At 32.9% G+C, this 25,000-nt stretch overlaps 2 protein-coding genes across 2 annotated transcripts in view; one reads left to right on the plus strand and one right to left on the minus strand.

Moving 5' to 3' along the window:
* The window catches only part of LOC137655271 (ionotropic receptor 21a-like), a 22,095-nt gene extending 17,754 nt beyond the window's left edge, over window positions 1-4,341 (plus strand). Inside the window, exons 9-10 of the mRNA XM_068389157.1 lie at window positions 1,665-1,826; window positions 4,240-4,341. Of these exons, the coding sequence (XP_068245258.1) occupies window positions 1,665-1,826; window positions 4,240-4,341 (264 nt within the window). The remainder of the gene's footprint in view (window positions 1-1,664; window positions 1,827-4,239) is intronic.
* Window positions 4,342-7,364: 3,023 nt separating this feature from the next.
* LOC137655272 (glutamate receptor U1-like) overlaps window positions 7,365-25,000 on the minus strand; it is a 49,513-nt gene continuing 31,877 nt past the window's right edge. Inside the window, 12 exon segments of the mRNA XM_068389158.1 lie at window positions 7,365-7,550; window positions 10,343-10,450; window positions 10,722-10,875; window positions 11,093-11,268; window positions 13,432-13,618; window positions 15,883-16,025; window positions 17,140-17,286; window positions 17,288-17,322; window positions 21,395-21,608; window positions 22,091-22,296; window positions 22,536-22,659; window positions 24,984-25,000. The exon segment at window positions 24,984-25,000 is cut by the window's right edge and continues 202 nt beyond it. Of these exon segments, the coding sequence (XP_068245259.1) occupies window positions 7,458-7,550; window positions 10,343-10,450; window positions 10,722-10,875; window positions 11,093-11,268; window positions 13,432-13,618; window positions 15,883-16,025; window positions 17,140-17,286; window positions 17,288-17,322; window positions 21,395-21,608; window positions 22,091-22,296; window positions 22,536-22,659; window positions 24,984-25,000 (1,604 nt within the window). The 3' untranslated portion in view covers window positions 7,365-7,457.

Here is a 25,000-nt window from a genome sequence, read left to right on the forward strand (position 1 = left end):
AATAAATAAACTACAACAGAAATAATGAACAATTAAAACAAAATATTTTAGGAAGAATAAGAACATTAATCAGATCTTCCATATATAAACTATAAAAAGACACTTGTGTCAAGTCTGTTCAGCATAAAAATATTGGCTGCAAGTTCGAACATTTGAAGCATATTAAGTGTTTTTTGCATCAAGATTTAGAATGTCCAGCCTTGCATGATTGGGTAACTGGTTTAGATTCATCTTGTGGTTCATGTCCTTGAGGCAATGAACCGAGAAATCCTCCTCCAATAATTTTCTCAACTAGAAACATTTTTCTTAGCTTTCTTTCCTTTTCCTTAGTGATGAGAAAAAGACAATTTGTAGGAAGTGTCTTTCCATATGAAAAGAGACGGCAGTAAGTTTGAATCGCACTTAAGCATGTGAATTAATACCACCTATGAGCATGAACTTAGAATAATCATCATGGCTGGGCCAGTTAAGCTGGAATGATTGGTGATAGCATAGGAAAGTGAAAGATGAGATAGTAGGGAATTGCTGCATTTATAAGGATGAAGCCTATATTTCCATGGATTACACTAAGTGTCCCATCACCTGTTGAGAAAAACAACAAACTATAAGACGACAAACATGACAGTCAGTAATGTAAAAAAAAAAATTTAGATACATATGGAAACAAAAGATTGATAGATATGATGTCAAGTAATAGTAAGATACAAAACAAGTAAATAAGAAAGAACCAAAAATATTGATGCTTTTTCGAAAAACATGTGAAATATAGAAGCTTAATGGTGCTAATTGATAATTATTTAAAGTTTACAGTTAAACGTAGAAAAATAAATTGGTATATATGACGTCCAGGGTATGGTTAAAGGAGAAGGGTAATACATTAGGGCGGCATAGTTGAAACTGGGAAGAGTTTTAAAAGAGACTAGATACATAGCATAGTCATTGTGCAATTAAAAATAAGCTATAGATGGAAATTTTCTATCATTGTCCGCTAAAAATGCTCCTATGACGGATCTTTCTATTACACTAATCGATTAGACATGAATTAAGTTTTCTCCATTTTGTTATACACTTCCTGCTTCTAGTTTGGAGCTTTACCTATGATTTCCTTCATGATTTGTGGCTTTACTGCTGTTTTTTTTTTTTTTTCTTTTTTCATATCTACTAATGTCAAACCATTTCAGTAGGTTTCCTGGCCTCTGGACTTCACATTTCCCTGCAACTTTTTCATTAATACAATAATATCCCCGGCCATATTTTTTTTTTTATTTACAGTAGCGTCAGTTTTTTTAAAGTGTGCTAATGAATAAAATGAGAAATGAATTAAATATTTCAAATCAACTTATTCTTATTCAACCAGGAAGAATATTTTAAGTAGTTAATGCCATAATGTCTTTTCAGATGGCTTGACTACAAACTGCTTTGTGGAAACCCATATATCAATGACGTGTAATGTTTTCTAAATGCATAGCACAATTTGAATACTTTACTTTGTCGACAGAGGGTATTTTTTCTTAAAAATTATAAATGAAATTATAGGTTAAAGTTTGTTGTTTTTTTTTTTTTTTTTAGATATATTACAAAAACATTATTTTAACACAGTCAGCACATCACAACATTCTTTTTTAGCTTTAATATTTTTTTTTCATTTAATTTCCATTTAACAGGCTATACTTCATATGCGTGAGGGTGGCCTTGTGGACAAATTCTTTGACATGGTTCTTCAAGTGGACCATAAAAGTGACCATGAAGAGTTTGAATTAGGATATGATCCAGATGCTGACTCCACTCAACACGGAATTCAAGATCTTTCTCTTCAGCATTTACAGGTGAAACAAATTTTTTGTTTTTCATTCGATTTCTAATGTTCTGTAAGATGAAATGATTTCAGGTAGAGGGGGGACTTCCTTTATTCAGATAAATCTAAGTAATGGGACTTTAACTCTAGATCTCTTCCTATTTGAATTATGGGTAGAGTCCGAGCTTGTTGCTATGTATGCTGTTGTGGAGATCGATTTTTATTATTTTTCAATTTAGTTGTTCGACGAATCCTTTAGAGAGAGAGAGAGAGAGAGAGAGAGAGAGAGAGAGATAGTTAGTAGGTAGTAGGTTGGCCTGGGCACCAGCCACCCGTTGAGATACTACCGCTAGAGAGTTATGGGGTCCTTTGACTGGCCAGACAGTACTACATAGGACCCTTCTCTCTGGTTACGGTTCTTTCCCTTTGCCTACACAGACACCGAATAGTCTGGCCTATCCTTTACAGATTCTCCTCTGTCCTCATACACCTGACAACACTGTGATTACTAGACAATTCTTCTTCACCTAAGGGGTTAACTACTGCACTGTAATTGTTCAGTGGCTACTTTCCTCTTGGTAAGGGTAGAAGAGACTCTTTAGCTATGGTAAGCAGCTCTTCTAGGAGAAGGACACTCCAAAATCAAACCATTGTTCTCTATTCTTGGGTAGTGCCATAGCCTCTGTACCATGGTCTTACACTGCCTTGGGTTAGAGTTTTCTTGCTTGAGGGTACACTTGGGCACACTTTTCTATCTAGTTTCTCTTCCTCTTGTTCTGTTAAAGTTTTTATAGTTTAAATAGGAAATATTTATTTTAATATTGTTACTATTCCTAAAATGTTCTATTTTTCCTTATTTCCTTATTTCCTTTCCTCACTGGGCTATTTTCCCTGTTGGGGCCCCTGGGCTTATAGCATCCTGCTTTTCCAACTAGGGTTGTAGCTTAGCATTTAATAATAATAATAATAATAATAATAATAATAATAATAATAATAATTGTTTGTGGTGAGAAAGACTGTTGGTATAATTGAGGTTGTTTGTATACATTTAATGTCCATTTTATCCAAGTGTTCGGTTGTGATAACGTAAGGGGAAAGTTTGTGTTGTAGTGACCATTGTCTGAAATGTGATTCAAGGGTGTGTTTTCATACCGCCACATTGTTCACTGTAGAAATTCTGATACAATCTTGACCATCATAAAGGACAACATATGATGTCAGAGAGAATGGAACTGAATTATCTCTAACAGTTTCATGTCTGATATTCTGACTACTTGGCCACTCTGGTTTCCTATGGATAAGCTGTTCAACTGGATGTGGGTCACGAAAGAATGGTATTCGGGATTTCAATCCAGTGTCCGTCTGGATTTTGTCTTCATAATTAATCAACAGAATTAAGTTTTCCCTGGCTTTGACTAGTCTTTATATTATCTGCAATCTTAAAGAAACCCAACAAGGAAAAATAGCCTAGTGAGGAAAGGAAACAAGGAAGTATAAAATATTTTAAGAACTGGTAATGGTATTATAGTTTAATTAGTATGCAACTTGATTAGGAAATATGTTATCAAAGAGTAAAAGTAATAACTCATTGCGGATTATTAGATGATAAGATAGTAAGACTACATAAACATTAGCACAAAGTACTGGAGTAGTATTTTACGGGAAGATAATGTGCAGATAGAAGGAATATTAAAAATTTTATGTAAAAAATTATACAGTATATATCATTATTATTGTTAATTCTTTATTCGGTATGAAATAACTTTTTCCTAGTAGCCATCATAGAATCTTATCATACTCAATAATAATTCTTTTTACCATTCATTGCTTTGTGACCAAGTTGTTGGTGAATATGTTTCTAAATCCTCTTTTCATAGCTTGGATATTTGCCTACTGTTGATTTTTTTTCATTACGTATATTTTGTTTTATTACAGGTCATTTTGAATCGGTTGGACTATATATAATATTTGTTAGTTTTTAGTTAGGATTCGTGCAAATAAAAGAGTATGCTTTGGTAATTACAGAATTTTTTTGTTGTGATGAAATATCCCATATTTAATGCTTTAAAGGCCGCTCGTGAATGGCAGAGTGAAGGGACACTAACATTTCCCTAGCAAGCAGGACAATGCCATAGATACTCACTATGTATACTTATGATTTCCACCCAAGCTAGGACCAGGGAGGGCCAGGCAATGGCTGCTAATGACTCAGCAGGTAGATATACAGGCTACCTAAGGCCTCCCAGCCTTGCCTCACAAGGAGTTTTAGGTTGCAGACACTAAATAAGCTAGCAAGTTTGAGCGTAATTCGAACCTCAGTTAGGTGAACACCAGGCATGGGCCCTTCCAATAGGCCACTGCAACCTTAAATTTGTTAGATTGTAATAACCTGTTTGTCTGTAGTCATTTGTGATTATTCTAATATCATATCTTTATCTTTTCAGGGAGCTTTCATTCTTCTTGGAATGGGTTACATGATTGCATTATTTATATTAATAACAGAGCTCTTATTTTCCGTGATCAGACCTAGGACACTTAAAGCCTAAATTAAACATACCTTATCAAATTATCCATTCAAATTGTTCTGAAGAATCGTTCCTAATGTTTGATATTAAAGGATTAAGTATCTTTATTTTGAATTTTAAGGTTTATAAGAATCAAAACTTCATCAAATTCTCATTCTTTAATGATGGTAATTTTCAAGATCTGACGTGCTTAATTTAGTTTATATCAACCATGTGAACTTTTAATTAAAAGGACATAGGCAAGTTATCAACTTATTATATTTTTACTTCCCTTTCACATTATTTAAGGAAAATTACAAAATCCTCTTCTGGTTGCAAACTTTTCTTTTTAAGAGGAGCCTTTCATAAATCATTCCTCTTAAGAGAGTGTTTGAAAATTCTCGCAGCTATCAGGAATGCCTTTATATTTCTTTCAGGGGGAAAGAGTGTAAAAGTATGTCTTATGGGTTCTCAATACTTGATTATAGAGGTCCAACCTAACTATATAAGTCATGGATGTAGAGCTATAGGCCAATTAGTTATTAAGATGAGTTTCAGCATATAGGGAATATAAAAATTCTGTGCTTATAAGTGTGATATCCCACGGGTATTGTAGGTGCCTCCAATCCAAGAAACATGACTTTAACCCTCGACTAGGTCGATATAGATTTCCAAAGGCATGCGACCTTACTAGTTCTGTAAGACAGGGATGAGGTCAACAGTAATGTATCTGTTAAGACAAGCCTTGTAATAAACTGTTGGAGAGTTAAAAGAGAATAAGATCAATAGGTTACTGCTGAAGTCCTGTAATAATGTTATGACTTTTTTCTATGGACGATGAATGCTACCGGAAGCTATGGGTCCTACTTTACTGCCAGCGCGTACATTTGTGTTGTTAGTTAACTTTCTAAATTCTGGCAATGAACAGGCCTAGTGTACTCCATAACCTCCAAGGAGAATAGTAGCTTGATGATTAATTAATTGAGTATGTTCTATGGTCTGTAATCAATAAGGAAGGAACTGAGCTTTGTTGGCATGATTGTTGTAACTTTGAAGACAACATTAAGTGAATCTGCAAGAACTTTAATTTCTGCTTTTAGGCCAAGTAAGAGTCCAGCTCCCTTACCTTAAGGAGAAAGGGACGTGAGGATCTGACTCAGTAGGAGGAATAGGATTGAGTTTTATGGTCAGGCTGAAATAGAAAGTATCCTATTATTCTTATTTCTCTTCATTGTCTATAAATTTTCATTGCCCTAAGATATAGAGAATCAATAAAGCCAGAGAAAATCTTTACTTCATCATCTGAGCTAAATTTCTAGTAGTTATATCTAGGATTGTCATCTAAATGAAACATTCATAAAATAAATACTATCATCTATTACCTTTTAATATACATCTAAATTTGAAATTATATTAGTTTGCTGATTCTAATGAGCAAAATATATCGAATCATAAGCATTACTAGCATTTGAACCACTTTTTAAGAGAACCATGAATAAGTAAAACAAACAGAAGCCCTGTTAATCACTATTCCTTGCTGCTACTTCTATCTGAGAATTTGAATATCACTAGCTGTGAAGAGACATCAGTATGCAGTTAGATAGAAGTATAGGTCCATTATACAATGTATATGAATATATGTTTAGTATAATGAATAAAAGGTAATTTAAAGTCATAGGGCAACAAAGATTCTCAAAAGGGCATTCCCCAAAAAGTCTTCTTCAAAATTAATATACATGTTACCTGCATTCATGATCCTGGAAAGATATCAAAAGGTATTGTATTTTTCAGTGTATAAACAAATCAAAGATTAACACAGCTACTAAGAAAGATTAAGGAGAAACTAGTGTATCACTCAAACTATGATAAGTAGTTGAAAAAAATAGACTTAGCAAATGCACATCAACAATCTCACAATTTTGAATGTTAGTAGAAATTAATACAGTTGGGATCATCAAATTTGGTAATTACATTTTTGAATCGTATAACTAATTAATCAAAGGTTCGTCTGTTTTTTTTACATATTATTATTATTATTATTATTATTATCATTATTATTATTATTATTATTATTATTATTATTATTATTATTATTATTATCATTATTATTGTAATTATTCCCTGTAATATACTTCAATAAGGAAAGTGTGTTGTAAAATGCATCCGGACATATGCTACCAGCATAACCAAAATAGTCAAAATATCAGATATATTACAAATAATAAACCAAAAAATATAAAATTAAAAAGTAAATGCATTATGGCATGTCAGAATACTAGACAATTTGGAGTAGCCTAGATGGAAACTGGTTCGCAAAGAATCTTTTTTGAATTATAATTATAAGCTTTACAAATAAGAAAATATTTATCCTTTGAAAGGAGAAATTTACCATGATTGATGATATTCATCAGTAGCACCTGTTTATTTTGCCATCTAGATAATATTAACAAAGGTCTCCTATGCTACAATACACATGAAATTTAATGTACTTTGGTCCATTTATTGGACTTCACAGTACTGTAGTTGTATTAGATTTTGTAGGAAAGTTTATGAATTGCTCTAGTCCTCGGGATGCATATAAATGAGGTGCTCACTAGATCCAAACTGATTGAATAATTATGAAGTAACAACAGTAAATACCTATTAAAACACCGGGAAGATATGTTATTATGAATGGTTGTAACCAAAGCGATCCTGACCATTTCTAGGAGTCACAGATGAAACAGTCTTCTCACATATGAATTATATTCATATAATCTTATCTAGAACTCCTGTATGAAAGCTGTCACTGGATTTTTATTCATGCAGCCCTGTTTGGTGAGTGGAGTTAGATAGTAGCAATACATCTAAGTATTATTATTATCTTTTACCACAAAGAGGAAAATATGATTTTAAGGCCACCTCCATTTAAGCTGCCTATGATATATAGCAAAAATTTATTTTCGTACATACAGTATATTGCAACTAGTCCTCCATTACCCAAGATGCAGAGGCTATTTCATAACAAGGACAACTTAGGATAAATAAAAAAACTAACTCTTTCGAATGCCTTTATAATCACATGGAAACAGATCTCTTTAGTCAAAACAGAACTTCATCTGAAAACTAGGCTTCTTCCCAGTCATGATGAACGTCCTCCTTATGTTGCTTTATAAGTATCAATTGTTGGGTGATCTCTTACCAACGGTTAATTCAAAAAGAAATGTCAGAAGGGAAGTAATATATCCTATACTTAGAATGAAGAACACACCCTGAAAAATGAAAAGATCAGTTTTAATTATTTTATTTTCTGGTCACCTAAAGTAACCAAGTTGAGTAAAGGCTATGGAAGTATTTTCAGAATCATTCATTTTTTAAAAGCTTAATGGGCCAAATGATTGAGAAGAAGGGGAATATGATATATTTGTGAATGTCAGATGGGAAAAAAATATGCTTTTACCTCATGAAGTCTATGTAAAATTTTCAAAACATATATTCAATTAGGGTTATTTGAAACTCGCTTGCCTGTACATCCGACTACACTACTAAGATTTAAATAAAATACACTACAAAGTCTAAAAATGAGCAATAGTTAGAATCATTATTCAATTTCAATGGTGTTCGATTTTTACCGGTACTAATGTGAAAGATATTTCTTTCATTTGCAATATTTGATTTTAAGCAAACAAAAAAAAATATCTGGATTTCTTTTGATTATTTCAAGCTAGCTAGCCTTCAATTAATTTAGCTATTACAAGACATCAGCTTGATTTTTTGATAATAATAATCAACCGTCTTCTTAAGCAACGAGTAATATATATCACGGTAGGAAATGTACAATTAAATAGTAATAAAGTTTTCCCATATCTATTATACCCGGGGTATCATCACTATTATTACTAGCAAAGCTACAACCATAGTTGGAAAAGCAGAGGTAATAGATAAACTATAAAAACTACATAGGTCACTACTCAACTCCACTTTTATAGTTATAAAACCGCAGTGCCATAGTCCTTTATGTGAGGGTGACCTATTAGAATACATATCTCTCATAATAGAAGACAACATCTATAATAATTGCTTAGTTCTGAGTAAGGTTGTGTCACTTTCATTTCATGATATTTGTTCAATTTAGTGTTGCGTTATTGGCCTTATCACATGTTCCATAGAGATAATTGTAGTAGGCTATTTACAGTACTATAGTGACTACAATAGTTGTATTGGGTAATGATATTTTTTTAACTAAAGTACGGTCATGATTCTATGCAAATTACCTGTAAAAAATTAAAGAAACACTTTTATTACTTTTGTAGAATGAATATCTTCATGAGATTCACCACTAACTGATCCATTCTTAAAACATTGTCAAAACTCCCATGGAAGTGCCTCAAAAGGGCAAAGAAGAAAATATTGATATAATAGTATAATCAGTATGATACAGATACAGACTAAAGTTCTCTTGTCCCTCACCTTGTGATCTTCAGTAGTGTACCTTGATTGTATGATTTTGAAATTTGCATGAGAGTTTATTCCTAGAACAAAAGATAAACCAAGAAGGCTTGCTGTTCCCTGGCGGAACAAGAATTGCAGAGTACTGAGAAGTTTTATTAGGAAATATTACCATAGATACAAGGATCTCCTTTCGCTTAAGTTATATACCAGCGTTCTTTAGCTAAACAGTGTAGGTTATGAAAAGGCTAAGGATTCTGACAAGAACCATCATACCACAATCATTACCCACTGAAAATATATGATAGTCTGATAACTAGACCAAGAAAAGTGGCAAAAAAGTCAGAAGAACATTACTCTAAAGCATGCAAAGGTAAAAATTAATCTCCAGAGTTTCAGAATCTCTTGTAATGTCAAGTAAGTCTGGACTTGAGCAAGATTAACAAGGTACCATGAAATAGCAAATTTACGCAAAGAACAATTGTACAGTCTCTCAAACTTTAACTCAACTGACCTAGTTGGCTAAAAATGCAAAATTTCATAATCATGATAAATTTGAAAGAATGATTCTGCTATGGAATTGGAAAAAAATGTTGGTTGTATCTATCAAGAAACCAAATAAAGTTGCTTTTCGGACTAGTAATTAAAGACAATTTGATCTCACAAAGGGTTTCTGAAACCTAATAGAGAAGATGATAAGTTAACCACTAAAATTGTACTTGGAGAGCAAAACAAAAAAAAAATTCTTCCTCTTTTCCATGAAAAGAAGACACTCTTGATCCCGTATTGAAACTTACCAACAAAATCCCTCAGTAATTTGAAGAATAGTATCAAACCATTGGGGTCATCTTTGACCTTGAAAAGGCACATGATGCTTTTTGGTCTTATAACATGATAAAGCAACTCCTCAAAATGGATATGAAATAAGAAATTATAAGGTCATCATGCTACCTTTTTATCTGAGATAAATTAAAGAAAGGTTTAGAAATTGTTTTAATATAGTTTCTACAGGAAGGAGTCCGACAAGATATCTACCTTTACGTAATTTTTGGCTATAGCCAATAATGATATCTAAGAGGCTGTCTCTCCACTAGCTACAGCTTTTTATTTCTTGTCAGCTTTTCCCTGTACTGTAAAGAATGGTCTAATAATGCAGTAAGCAAATATATTGAAGAAAAGCATTTCAAATTTCCTTATTTTAAAACAATTGCCCTCAGGCTCCCTAGATGCAAAAAGAAAGTATAAAAAAATTTTACCTTACAAAGGAAAATTGTAATATTCAAGACTGGCATATGGAAAAAAAAAAATCAGCTCCATCAAGTAATATTGACGGTTTTAGCTAAAAACCATTGAATATTCTAAAATTTATACCAAATATTGACTGGGGAACCTATAAACAATTTCCTCTCGGAACTTACAATTCTTCATGCCGTTTGGAACTTTACTAAGATCTTCCAAAAGTGCTCATCACTTCATAAGTTTAAACTATAAAGGTTAGAAGTATTACACTAGTTGACCTTCTCTAAAGCATGTTGTCATGGTTTTAGGATGAACCTATTGAAGGCCGATATGTTGACTTCAATAACCTTCCCCTAGTTTTAGTTGTTCCTCTCACCTGTAAATGATGAAGACCAAGAGCTTGGATAAGGGAGGAGGAGGAGGGAAGAGCTGCTTCATCTTTTCCTTCACGCCTTTGTGGATCGTTGATGACGTCACTTAGCCACTGGAAAAGCATTTGAACATGGAAATTAGAATTGTTATAAATATGAGATAATTTTCCTCCTAAAATCACCAATGGAGTAAGTAATTATTTAATGACATAAAACCATAATACGATTTATACAGTACACGGCACTTATAAGTTTATTGTCTTTACAATGGTTACTTGTATGTAATATAAAAAGAACTTGTACAGAATTGTCCAAAAAATCGATGTTTCATAAGTGCATGGTAATTAAGCATAAATATGTCCCTTTCTTGTATCCGTAACTAACCTTAGATATCAGACCACTTTCTAATTGCTTTCGTATTTGAGAATTGAATCGGTGTCTATAAGGGGAGCCTGGATTCATTGCCCATCCCAGCTCTACGGGAAATATGTCTCCAATAGCGATATGCAGTTGGCGTTCACCAGCGGAACTTGTAAATCTGTTAAAATAATAACATCGTAAATGAGTTGAAATAAGCTCTATAGAGGTAGTTGTTGTAAAATATTTACAGTACTATAGTGACAACAATAGTAAAGAGCGGTCACGACTGTATAGAAAACTATCACTAGAAATTAAAGGAACATGGCTTTCTATTAGTTTTGTAGAATCGTAAAAAAAAATCTGATTCAGGATAACATTGCTAGAAATGAGTATACCTTACAGCAATCCTGTCTTCAAGATATGTTCTCCAAGTAATGAAGGCGTATTTGGTATCTCTTGCGCGGATAATACACTCGTCTAAAGACGGGCATTGCTTAAGTCCTTGGAATACTCTCTGGTATAGTGGCACCTTAGAGGACTTTAGCAGTTGGTAATCTGCGGCTCCTAGATCCTGTAAGGTATCCTATATTTATACATTTGCCATAAGGTTTAGTACTTTTTATTCCTTTATATTAAATAGCCAAATCTTCTTCTTTCCCACCGGTATCCCCACATTAAATAGAACAATAGAATTCTGTAAACAATAAAATTAGCTGAGTATTATTTTACATCAGATTCTGAGCCGTACAATAGCACTGAATGCGAAGGTTTGAACCTACTATAATTTATAATTTGATATTTCATTTCATTTTTCCAAATATAGATGTACTTAGAGTTTATATTGTTTAAGCGTTTTAGGAACATCGGAAATTCTATCTGTAGACGTTTATGGTTAGATGTTGAAAGAGGCTCAAAAGACTGAGAAGTTTTCCAACCAGTATGGCAGTCAGAATTTAAAAAAATAATCATGAAGAAAACGTTGTTTGCAAATGCCACAGTCATTCTAATTAAAGGATAAATAGAATTTTAGTAATTCGGTGTGTTTATTACACGTCACACATACATTAAGGGATTTATCCCTTGAAATTACCTTAATCATTTTTCAGTTGTTTATAATCTGAAATAAAACATATAATAGGGCAAAAGTATTACGTTCCTATATATATATATATATATATATATATATATATATATATATATATATACATATATATATATATATATATATATATATATATATATATACACACATATATATATATATATATATATATATATATATATATACACACACATATATATATATATATATATATATATATATGAAATAAATATCAATGTTTCAACCCTGATATTAATCACAGTAGATCTGGAAGACGGTTCTTTTCAAATCTAAACACTCGTTTTATAAATCAATTTCTGATTCTAAGGCATCGCCGGACATTTTCAAGGTTTACAGGCCACTAATGAATGGCAGAGGCAAGGAATAGTGACATTTATTACCCTAGCAAGCAGGACGATGCCCTAAAGACCAACCATATATACATGTGATCAGCGTCCTTATCTCACAAGGCTAGTGATGTTGCAGCGACCAAAGGAACTAACGAGTTTGAGCGGAACTCGAACCCTAGCCTGGCTATCACCAGGCGATTTGGTGATAAGTGTTTCCCTTGCTTGTTTCGTGTGCCATTCTTAGTAACTTGATATCACAATTACTAAAAATGGGGTGTGCATAGATCGAGTTGTGTATCTGTGTTTATTGAGGAATCAGTCTTCCTCCAAAATATATAGTTTATATGAAATATGGCATTTTATTTATGGCAAAAATTACTGGCGTAAGGCATATATGTACTTATAGTGTGTGAAATTAATGAACAATATTACAAAATAACTCTTATAGAGATTCTAACTTGTTTGATTTATTTTGTATCAGATACCATTGTTTTTATCGCCAGTCTACAGAAAAAGATCATTCAGTCAATCGCAAATGTTTTAGGATTTAAACTTCTAGAGTTTTAAGGAATCATCCAATATATATTATGTAGCATAGTGTGGTGTAAATAAGAGTTAATCATACGAAATTTCTAGTCATAATAAAAGAATTTCTGTACAGCAGTTGATAGTTGTGTAGAGAAAAAGAATGGAGGTTTGGTCTCCGGAAAGAATATTGCAATGTATTTTTTGAAAAGAGAAACTGAGTAAGGAAAGGGCTTGTTTATACAAGTATACATAGATTCGATTGAAAAGAAAACTGATGGATGCACCAGTGAAAAGGGACTGGAGGTATGTCTGGTCATTTCATAACTAAAGTCAAAACAGAAAAGAAGGTACGTTCCGCTAGATAGGGAGGTATCAAAATCTCTCTATAGAAAAAAATCAAGACACTCTTCTAATGACAAAGAAGAAAAAAATGCTATATAACAAATATATGGAAATAGAAATGAATAAAACACCAGGTGGGAGGGATTTTATAAGTGCACGAAATTGCAGGATCTATCTATTCATATTATACTCTCTCTCTCTCTCTCTCTCTCTCTCTCTCTCTCTCTCTCTCTCTCTCTCTCTCTCTCTCTCTCTCTCTCTCTCTCTCTCTCTCTCTTTTACATACATACATTCATTTAAACATATTTGAGGTTTTTTATAATAGGAGGGAGTATACTTTTAAGAAAAAACTCAAACCTAAATTCAGATGAGACTAGATTACTACTTCAACGATGTTTTCCATATACTGTACCTGAATGCCCCAACTGAAGTCGCTCTCCACGAGCTTCTCCAAGGTGTTTAGAGTTGGGGAGAGTGTAGGCAGGGTGAGACTGGCAGTCAACATAGCGATGTACATTGTGACGGTGACATACATCGAAAATATGTAAATTCCTATGAAGATGCGCGTTGAACCGATTGGCAGCCACTTGATGCTTTGACTGTAAGAAAAGTGTATAGTGAAGAATGCCGTACGTTTGATCAGTTTTCAGAAGGATTTTATCTAGTTTTAGTCCGAGCTAGAGCTAATGATAAGTGTGGGGCAACCTTGTTTTTTGACATATACAATATTTTTTTTGTTTGTTTGTTTTTTTTTTTGTTTTTTTTTTTTTTTTTTTGTTTCTGGTCAATATTTAGGTGCAGATTCCAAATCCATCGAGTGCCAGTTTGGAAACCTTGAGGGTTTTCGTGCAGACGATAAATTCCAAGATGGCCGCCATAAAGTTAAATAATAAGAAGTGTTTTATTGTATTGTATCATACAGCACATGAAACACAGAAACATGCCACAATATGTATCACAGTCCCTAAAAATAAAAATTAAGGTTACTAATTAAACACAAATGAATTAATTATAGTTAATTAGTACTTATTAACATCCAAAATAGCCGCCGAAGGATTGAATTATTAACTGTATAGCGGTTTTTCTCATTTAATATATTTATATGGATACCTTAACTTTTATTAACTAATAAAAATTATTTGTTAATTGTAATGTGTTAATTGTTTTTTTTTTTTTCATTGTACAGGTAAGTTGGTACTATAGACAGGTAACTGGTATAGAGGTGACTGTTAGAGCACTGGGATAAAAGGAGATCAGCAGGCAGGCAGGGACATTATTGTTTTAGTGTATTCGAGGCACTGGGTAACTGATACCCCAAAACAAAGCAGATTATCCATTGCGTTGCTGTGTACAAGAGTACAGTGTCATATTACTGACCAGCTACATCTCTAAGAGATAATCTGATGGAACATGCAGTATCATTGTTCTTGAAAAACAATTGAAAAAAAAAGAGAAATTTGTAAGGTAAACATAATTACATTATTTTCAGTGGTAAGGTCATGTATTATTGGCACACATAATTTGTATTGCGTATCTGTGTATTTGGGAGAGAAGAGATAACAGCCGATAATTTATGGAACAAGGCCAAGAGGTAATAATGAAGGTAATAATAATAATCTAGTACTGCTTCAGCCTTGTCTTTTTTCGTTTTGGAACTTGTGGTATTTCCAACAGTTCATGGTACAAACTTCTTTCATGTGGCTATGGTCCAAATTGAGCACCACAAACCTTGAATGTAGATGAAAAAAATCTTTTGTTTGTTCACTTATTTCGTAATTCATCTTTTTGGGGGAAACTATATATATAGAGAATGACACTTTTTTCCATTTTAATGTTGTTATTGATATTGAACTATTCTATTTTTCCTGGTTTCCTTTCCTTACTGGGCTATTTTCCCTGTTGGGGCCCCGGGGCTTATAGCATCCTACTTTTCTAACTAGGGTTGTAGCTTAACAAATAATAATAATAATGATAATAATGATAATAATAATAATAATAATTGCACCCATTAACGCAACAGACATTTGCACAATTATATACAATCAATAAAAATTAGCAAATTCTCAATCTACCTTAGTTCACAAAACCACCGTAAAAAATGGAGATGTTTGCTCCATCATTAACCGGTGACAGTCCGGTAAACCGTAAGCACCAAAATTATTTCCGGAATCCCAATTCCCACCCAGGACCTGCCACTCGCAACATTTGCCTGTAAATACAGTACATCATCGCTTCCGTAGTTACCCAAGGTGAGAGGCAACTCCACGGTGGCCACTGTGACTCCACCCAAAAGGGAGCCGAAGTCATGATGTCAGTTACCAAGTTTTTAGGTCAGTGAGCGCCTGAAGCAGTTGTTGTGAACCAGCACGTGGTAATTTGACGTCAGACATCGGCTTCCTATTGAGCAGACCAGGACCCTCTAAGATCCCTGGAGTAGACCTTGTATCGCTTGGCCTTGTTTATGGAAGGCCTTTTCATTCAGTTATATTTAGACGTTTCGATCATATAGTGTCACTTTCAATGGTATATTCTTCAAATAACAAAAGAAAATATAAAACATGTGAAGTTTCATATGTACTTAAGCACAGAAAAGTTATGTAGAGATTTAGAATCAGTTCTGAACTGTTGATAATCATTTAGCATTGACTATCCAAAGTTATGCTAAAGTTCTCAAATCTGAAAAGGGCAAAACGCAATCTTTGTCAACACAGAATCACGCGGAAACTTAAGTTCATAGTAAAATTTTATTAAATTATAAGTGAATGTAAAACTAAAATTACATCATATATCATTAAATATGAATTAGTAATAGAAATGATCAAGATTTTAGCAATTTTAAAAAACAAAAGATCACTATACTTACTTGAAACAGGTGGCAAATGCCATAAAGGAAGATTTAGCTAAATTTGGTGGACGAAGAGCTGGTCTGTAGAGAGTTGCATATTTGCTGATAATGTAATATACAGGTCCAGCTATCAAAACTGTTAGCCCAAAAACTATCCATACCTAAAATAAAAAATAAATAAAAAGTAATAAAAGAATATTTTCTATGTGATTTGGCGTTTCGTGTGCGAAAGCTGATAAAAAACACGATGGTGTTTTAAGGAAATGTATAAAAATTTTAATGTATTTTATATTAGGGTTTTGAGTTATGATACGATAGCTCATTTCAGTCTTGAAGTTAATAATCAAGTTAGCATTCTAGCGAAGGATATATATCTATATCAATGAGAGAAATCAATTTTACTTAATTTTTCATAATACCGTAGACGTTGTTTTTAATATAAAATCTAGATTTAGGTTACTATTAGATGAATAGTCACTGGTGCCAAATAATATAGAATTAGAGTTTTGATAAATCGGGCTATAAAGAAGAGATATTTGTTATAACATCATTTGTCCCAGTGGTAGGATGAACTATAGATTATTATTGAAAGTTTTATTCCATATGTTCTTACATTCTGCATTTCCCTCAGAATATTTTTTTTTCTTTTCTTTTCTATAAGACCAGAATGTTTTTTTTTTCTTTTCTATTCTATAAGACCAAAGTCTTTCTAAGGAAAATGTTATTTTGCTTTGCAACAGTAACACATAATAAAAGGAATTGTGAGAAATACCAGTGAATTAAGTTTGACAAATCATAATGCTATTTTTTCTAAATCAAAATCATGTGTTTATTCTATTTCTACAAACCATAATGCCATGCAAGTCTTTAAGATAAAAGTCCTGAAGTCTGTGACTTTAAAGTTATCAATCATAAGAAACAAGTACAAAGCTCATTCTTACTTCCAAAATGAATATTTTAAAATTTTGTTTGGTCAATTTACAGGAAAAAAAAAATAGAATTATGGGAAATAGGTTCACTGGCTTTCTCACTAAGATAAGAGCTTACACTCCTTGATTTACAATTGCATTAACAGTGAGAAAAATATGGGAAACCTAAGCAAGCATAAATATTGGAAACCTAAACAAGCATAGAAATAAATAGATAGTAGATCTTTTAGCAGTAGTGGTGGCCAATCGTACAAATAATTTCTACAAACTAGCTCTCTAATACCAGTCCAAAATGTATAAAGCAGTGCAAATTCATTTAGAACTGTTATAACATATTGTTACTTACCTCTACCCTAAAAGGGCGAATGAGCGCAAAAGCCTGGTTGAGAAGCCTTGGCTTGGTAGTAGCAAATGTGATTGGTTCGATGTGGTAGCCAATGGTGCAGTCCACAACCTCTTCCCTATCTTGGGTGATTGCGATGTTCAAAGAAAAAATCTGCTTCCATCCTCTCAACTGATCCGATCACACCTATATTAAATATTAGATGAGATAAGAAAGGAGGACTTGGGGCTCTACTTGTTTATGGAAGAAAGGATCAATACATTAAACTCATATTACACTGGTAGAATTATCAATTCTCACTCACGAAACTCTTGATGGTACTTTTTTCATATACATTTAAGGAAGTTTTGAAAAATTGCCTGATCGAACATCCAGATAATAAGTAGTCTTATGGATAATCAGATTAGGTGAAACTTGGTTTTTCCACGTCCTACTGTAACGCCGCTCTCTCTCTCTCTCTCTCTCTCTCTCTCTCTCTCTCTCTCTCTCTCTCTCTCTCTCTCTCTCTCTCTCTCTCTCTCTCTCTCTAAATCTAATTTTTACAACACACGCATATATATACATATATATATATATATATATATATATATATATATATATATATATATATATATATATATATATATATATATATATATATATATATGTGTGTGTGTGTGTGTGTGTGTGTATGAAAAACTCACAGGAAAAATTAAATAGAAAATATAAATTTAAGTCCTGACTAATTTTGTGTCACTTCTTCAGAGGACTGATTTATTGATGTTTTACATTTCATATGGTACAGTGAGAGTACGAACATCCATACAAGCGTTTGCAGAACAATACTCCACTGCCTAACAAAGTAGCTGGGTTTATATTCTTAGATCTGTATATGGGTGAAGTTTTTTCATCATTAGGCAAATGTCAGCTTGGGTCATTTCGATTAACAAGTAAAGTTTAAGCTTTCCGATACAGTTTCTTTAGCCATGTCTATATAAATACATAAACCTGATCATACTTATGGTCATACAAGCATACCAATGCATATACATAAATGCACACACACCCATATACATGCTTGCACACATGATTAGCATGCATATACACATTTATGCCTATAAAACCCTATCAGCATAAACATAACATTACATACATATTTATGCACGTTTTGCATATCAATGCATATATATATATATATATATATATATATATATATATATATATATATATATATATATATATATATATACAATGTAAATTTATATAATATGTATATATATATATATATATATATATATATATATATGTATATATATATGTATATATATATATATATATATATATATATATATATATATATATATATATATATATATATATATACTAAGGAGTAGCAGCAAAGCATATACGTATATTTATAACTATACCTACATGGGGTTATTATCTAAGGGTAGGTCACAATTTTACCCATAAAGTAGTGAAACTTTCTGGGATTAATTGTTATGATAAGACGTGGAAGTGATTAAATTTTCAAAGTTCTAGGTCAAAGGTCAAGGTCAAGCAAAAGATCGACCGAATTGGCCCTGCGGCAAGCTGGTTTCGAGAAATAAGCTGCCATGGCGGATGTCTTCACTCTCAGGGGGATTTTCTAGTATCATGACTATCGGAAATATGTTTACCTGTGCCTTTTCATGTCGGTGGAGATTTCCGCAAATTTAGTAGTGTCAGCATATTAAGGGAGCAATAATACTTTCCTTACTTTTGAGACGCCAGATTAGTTTGGGGAGTCTCTTACTTTTCTTGGAACCCACCTGATGTGTCCTAGTTGTGCAAGTGCATGAACTTTATTTTTAATAAATGTATGGAAAATTCCACTGTCTCATTTATGACTGCAGGCATGGAACATATATAGGCATATGAATGTGATATTTTCGTTACTAACACATGAAACCTATACATTTGAATATAAAGCTACTAAACTAATTTTATTTCGAATTAACCTCTGTAATAAATACATCAAAGAGAAATATTTTTCTATGAAAATAACTTTTGGTCAGGCCAGGAGCTGTATCACTACCTTTGAGTCAATATCTATGAGTTCTAATAATCCCAAACAGTAGACTCTACAATTGGGCTATCAAGAGAATTACTTTTAGTGGATCACTGGTACACCCTACTGTTCTTCATTCCCACCGTTATCCCTACAATAAAGGGTCGGTTGCCTGGTGTGCCCTCTCCAATGCCTTCTATCATGGGCATCCTATTCCACCAAACCTCATCTCGCCATCATCACCCTTCACCTTATTTTGCCATCTAATTCTCTCCTTCTCTTCTGATCTTCTCCCCATAATAGGTTCCTCCTAAGGCCTCCTCACTCTCTCCCCACCATCTATCCTGAAAACGTGCCCACACCATCTCAGTCGTGACACGATTATGATATTTGTAATCTTTACTAGGTCTGCCATTAATTTTCATCATTTTCCAATCTTTTAAGCTGTTGATGTTCCCATAAACCACATCAGCATTCTCATTTCTTCCTCTTTTCGTCTTAGGATCCAAGTTTCTGATCACTGCATTAACACTGCTCTTATTAATGTGCTTTATATCTTAACTGTCAGCTTGGAATGATAGGACTAAAAAATATACTCTCAAATCATGGAAAGAAGAGAAGCAGTTTTCACACAAAATTATCATTTCCCTTTGAGGTTTTCATTCACGAGGTTGAGTTCATTCAAAATTAGATTCCCTTGATGTCTTAATATCTGAAAATTAACACACATGCACACGTGCACACACACTCGTATATATATATATATATATATATATATATATATATATATATATATATATATATATATATATATATGTGGGTGTGTGTGTGTATATATGTACATATATAAATATATATACATACATATATATGTATACTGTATATATAGTATATAGAATAAACCGAATGTTTATCTTCGAATAAACAGGCAAAGACGGATCATTGTTGTGATTGGCATATCTGAACCCACCACTTTTATCAGGAAAATTATGTTTGGTGATTTATATTCATATATATATATATATATATATATATATATATATATATATATATATATGTATGTATATATACATATATAAATATATGTATATATATAAATATAAACTTATATTTATATATATATATATATATATATATATGTATATATATGTGTGTGTGAGTGTGTGTATTTAAAGCTGTTTTTCTAATAATCTTATGTTAGAACATTTGAAATCTATACGGGAAGTACAGCTATCCTAAACTTACATGAAATAGTGAGAAAATTCCAGTTGAGGAAGGAGTTGGATAGGGAGGCTCCATCTCTCCTAAATTATTTTTAGTATAGTCTAGAACACGTTTTAAAGAATTTAGATTTAGAAAATATAGGAATTAATGTTAATTGGGAATACCTTGATAACTTAAGATTTGCAGGTGATTTAGTTGCGTTTAGTAAATCATGTAAAAGCATGGGATGGAGAGCATTTGGTAAAAGAAATGGTATGATAATTAATATGCCTCTTTCTCTAAAGAGAAAAGTATTGAATCAGATGGTTCTACCAGTATTAACTTATGTATCAGAAACTTAGGACCTTACTAAAGCCTTAGAACATAAGCTAGTTAGAAGTCAAAGAACTAGGAAAATAATGATGATGAGAATAACACTAAGAAAAAGAAAAAGGGCAGAACAATGGATACGAGAGCGAAATAAAGACGAGGATATTCTATCAGCATGCAAAAAAAATAAACATATTCAGGAAACATAATAAGAATGACAGACAATAGATGGACATTAAGATTAACATAATGAGTCCCTAGACATTGTAAAAGAAGCAGAGGAAGGAGAAGATGGATTGACGAACAAAGAAAGACCATAAACAGACGCAAGTGGAAGGACATGTCTTTGGCCTTAGTTCTGCAGTGGACTGGTAACGGCTGATGATGATAACATATGGGTATACCGTAATATGAGTTTTTCTCGCTCTTTCGATTCTGAACCATTCTAAAATAGATTTATTTTCCTACTAAAACTTGTTGAGAGTTTGCAAAAGTTCAATAGTACTGGATGGACCAGACTAAAATTTATATATCTATTAACTATAACAATATACCTTCATCCAATATTTTATTAACTTACTCGAAAAGACCGTCCGTCGTCGAGAACAGTAACCTAACGTAACCTAATCTAACCTAACCTAGATAAATTGTCAATGACATGCACGTTAGCGTTCAGGCAAATCTTATTTCACTTACCAGTATAGCTCCCATTGTCCAATTTGTGTCCCCATTGTCCGTCTTTGGGCTCGGTGAATTTGTAAGTGAAATTAAGAGAGAGTGACATCTCATGCAGCATAGTGTTGTCGACGCATTTCCCGGTTGGAATCAAGATGTCATCACTCACTTTGTGGTAACAACTGAATGGTTCGTACACTAAGGTCACAGCTCGGAATAAATGGCCGTTGAAAGTCTGGGGAAATTGGTAGATCTATTATTTTGTGTGATGTGTAAGAGAGAGAGAGAGAGAGAGAGAGAGAGAGAGAGAGAGAGAGAGAGAGAGAGAGAGAGAGAGAGAGAGAGAGAGAGAGAGAGCCCAAGTGTAGCTTCGAATCTATTTCCTAAATATAAGTGCAAAATGTTACAGAATACTTGGTTTTAGAAAAAGAAATTAAGTCTTATTACTTTGTACAGTTCATTGGGGAACATTATGTCTGGTAATTTTAGGATTTTACATATGAAATTACAATGTAGATTTTATGTTCAATGTACATAATTATTAAAAAAACATATCAAATTACTGGATCATTGTTCCAGGAGAAAAGCGATTTAATCGATTGTAATTTCGAAGAAGAATATAATCTATACAAAAAAAAAAAAAAAAAAAAAAACTGTTGACAAAAAATTTGAAAGCTCGAGGGCTGCTCTGTTACACATCGGTGATTGGATTCTTACCTGGAAAAGATCTGGATAAAAAGGCTCCGAGAAAAGGAACCCTTTTTCACTCTTCCAATGGGCTATATAGTTGACGAGAGGATTTCCATCATTACAGTAAGGACAGGTTTGGAAGAAAACGAAGTCCAGCTTTGGTGACTCCCAATTCAGTGAAACGTTCCCTTCCTTGGATGCTTCAGACATAACCACCAAGTTGTAACTTTGTCCTTAGAAAATTACCCAAGTAGAGAACAGTAAGAACTAAGATCTGTTAAGAATGATTTGTGTAACATTTCAGCTTTGATTAACCTCCATTTATTATTCCCCTTAAATAACTTCCTCTATTGTTCTTTTTCTATTTGACATTGTATTGACTCTAGATTTTGCTTATTGACGACTGGGTGCTCATGAATTAGATATTGCTGATGTCTGAATTAATATTAGCCATATATGTAAAACAGCTTACCTATCACCGGATGGGCTGTCAGTAATTCGGTCGTTACTATATTGCCAGGAAAAACGAGCATATATTTTGTAGCGCCTTTTAACCAGGATCCTCGTTGGACTTTATTAAAAGCCTCTCCTACAACCTGTGTTGAAGAAGAGACAGAACAGATATGTGTCTCAAAAGTAATTTGGCAAAAAAAAAAACACACACACACCTAGAATTTGAGATGAGCTGCATGTAATGAAAGAAATGTTGTTGAGGAAAAGATTTGACGAGGGGAGATACAATGTCCTGGACCTACTTCCAGTCATGTTTTGAGTTTTATTAGGGTTTAACTCATCCTCCGTAATTTACATCATACACTGATTTTAGCTAGATTTTTTAAGGTCTACATTTAGGATATAGAATGAATTCATTGAGATTAGCATCATCTGCATAAGCAACATGTTTTCTTTGAAGGGTAGTCATGGTATAAAAAGTAAATTGTCAAGGAGGAACCCAATATATTGCATTCCCGTAGTCACAATGATGTCCACCAATAACTACCCATTGCAATCTATTCGATACAATATCAATAATAGTACTAGAAGAATTATTTCTCCACTCCTATCTGTTTACGTTTTAAAACAAGAGCCTCATTATTAACACGTTCAAAACTAGCATTCACATGAACTACATGACCCCAATCAAGGGATTTTTGCACAAGACTGAAGTTTCAAGACTGAAGATTCAAGACCCTTGTGAAAATTAAACTATAGAATAAGGAACAAACCATTATTTTTGCCAACAGTAAAAGTCAACCGAAGTTAACCCACCTATTCTTTCTGAATTGTAATAGTCACTGTGAATTATAAAAACAAACAAAGACTGCCGAAGTGAACGCGCTTTGAGTGTCATGTATAGAAGGTTACGATTGTGGGGAAGAATATGTAGTTCCATTTTCTTCAATTTCTTGCCTTTACGTATGTTACATATGTTTCGGCAATCCATATTTATTCTTCTTCGTTCGCTTTACACCCCTTATCTATTAATCGTACTTAACTTTGATTCACCCAATCCTCTTCTACTAAATATAATCTTATGAGCTTATGTAATGCCTTTCTGAGGACCGAGGCAATTTCAATGCCTTCTAAACAGATTATTCCTATTTTTATCTTTCCTCTGTAAATAAGTTTTCAAACTCTCTTTATAAAAGTCATTTGAATTTCTAGCATCTATCAGTATCTGGGATGTTCAAGAGGCTTATGGCTCGTCCTTGAAATATCATGTGATTCGTGTTACTACGTTTTCCCATAAAGAATTGCGTTATAGATTAAGAATGTAAATTATATTCTTTATTTCATCTAAAAAGCTCTAAAAGTGTTATGTAGGATATTCGTCCTAGTTTGGAGTATTTCCTCCAAGGTGGTCGGTGTGCCTAGTCTCGCCTCGTCTGTAGAATATTTTTCATTTTAACCATATGATAGTTTATCGCTCCTTTGCATCCGTATTATTTACATAATTATTTATTTATGTCAATAGGACAATTCCTTCTTCTCTCAGGTTACCTTACAACAAACTGCAAGTTGCTTCTTCCCATGTGCAGTTTAGTTACACTCAGATTAGTATCTTCAATCACCGTTTCTTTCCTTCTAATTCCAAGTTTTGGCCTCTTATGTTGCTTTTTTTACATGACTCATGCTACTTCCTTTGTTTAAGAAGCAGGGTATCACTTCCTCTGCGGTTAAACCTAACCGAATTTCCTTTTTTCTCCTTGCTTGTCTCATTAATAATTGATCCTTACAAAGATCATAGATATATATATATATATATATATATATATATATATATATATATATATATATATATGTGTGTGTGTGTGTGTGTGTGTATGTATATGCATGTCTGTGTGTATACAGATGTATCTGTATCTGGGTATGTGTACAAAAGCATGCAGTGTATGTGTCAATGTGTGGACATGAATACATGTTCTAATACAAAATTAAAAAACAAAGAAAATATAGAGGATTTACAGTAGAATATGAAAGGAAGAAAACAAAGATGACTTTTTTTATACAATATTCTATAATTTTTAAATCATGGTGGATCTTTTCATGAGCCAAATAGTAAAACTTTATTTACAGTCATAAATGCTGCAGAGGCTGTGCAATGAGTGGTTGTGGTGTTGTTGCCAGTGATTTAGCCTTCTGGAGTTTAAGATACTTCCAGAAGCCTCAAATCACTTCCAGATCTTTGCCCAGACAGTCTCTATTATGTTTACAATTCTCCCAGAAGGCTAAAATAATTTGATACACCTTGACACTAGTTCAAAATCATTTACACTGTTCTGTCAACGGTTATCTCTTATTAAAAATAAACAAAGACCGGAAACCTAAAGGCTACTAAGGAAATAATAATGAGTGAAATGAAGAATCTTGGTTCAATGTGTAATGAAGATTAGTACATCTACTATATATAGATTAGTACCTTTAAATCTGCAAAAA

This window comes from Palaemon carinicauda, chromosome 16, assembly GCF_036898095.1.
Source record: "Palaemon carinicauda isolate YSFRI2023 chromosome 16, ASM3689809v2, whole genome shotgun sequence".
In the NCBI taxonomy this organism is placed as follows: Eukaryota; Metazoa; Arthropoda; class Malacostraca; order Decapoda; family Palaemonidae; genus Palaemon; species Palaemon carinicauda.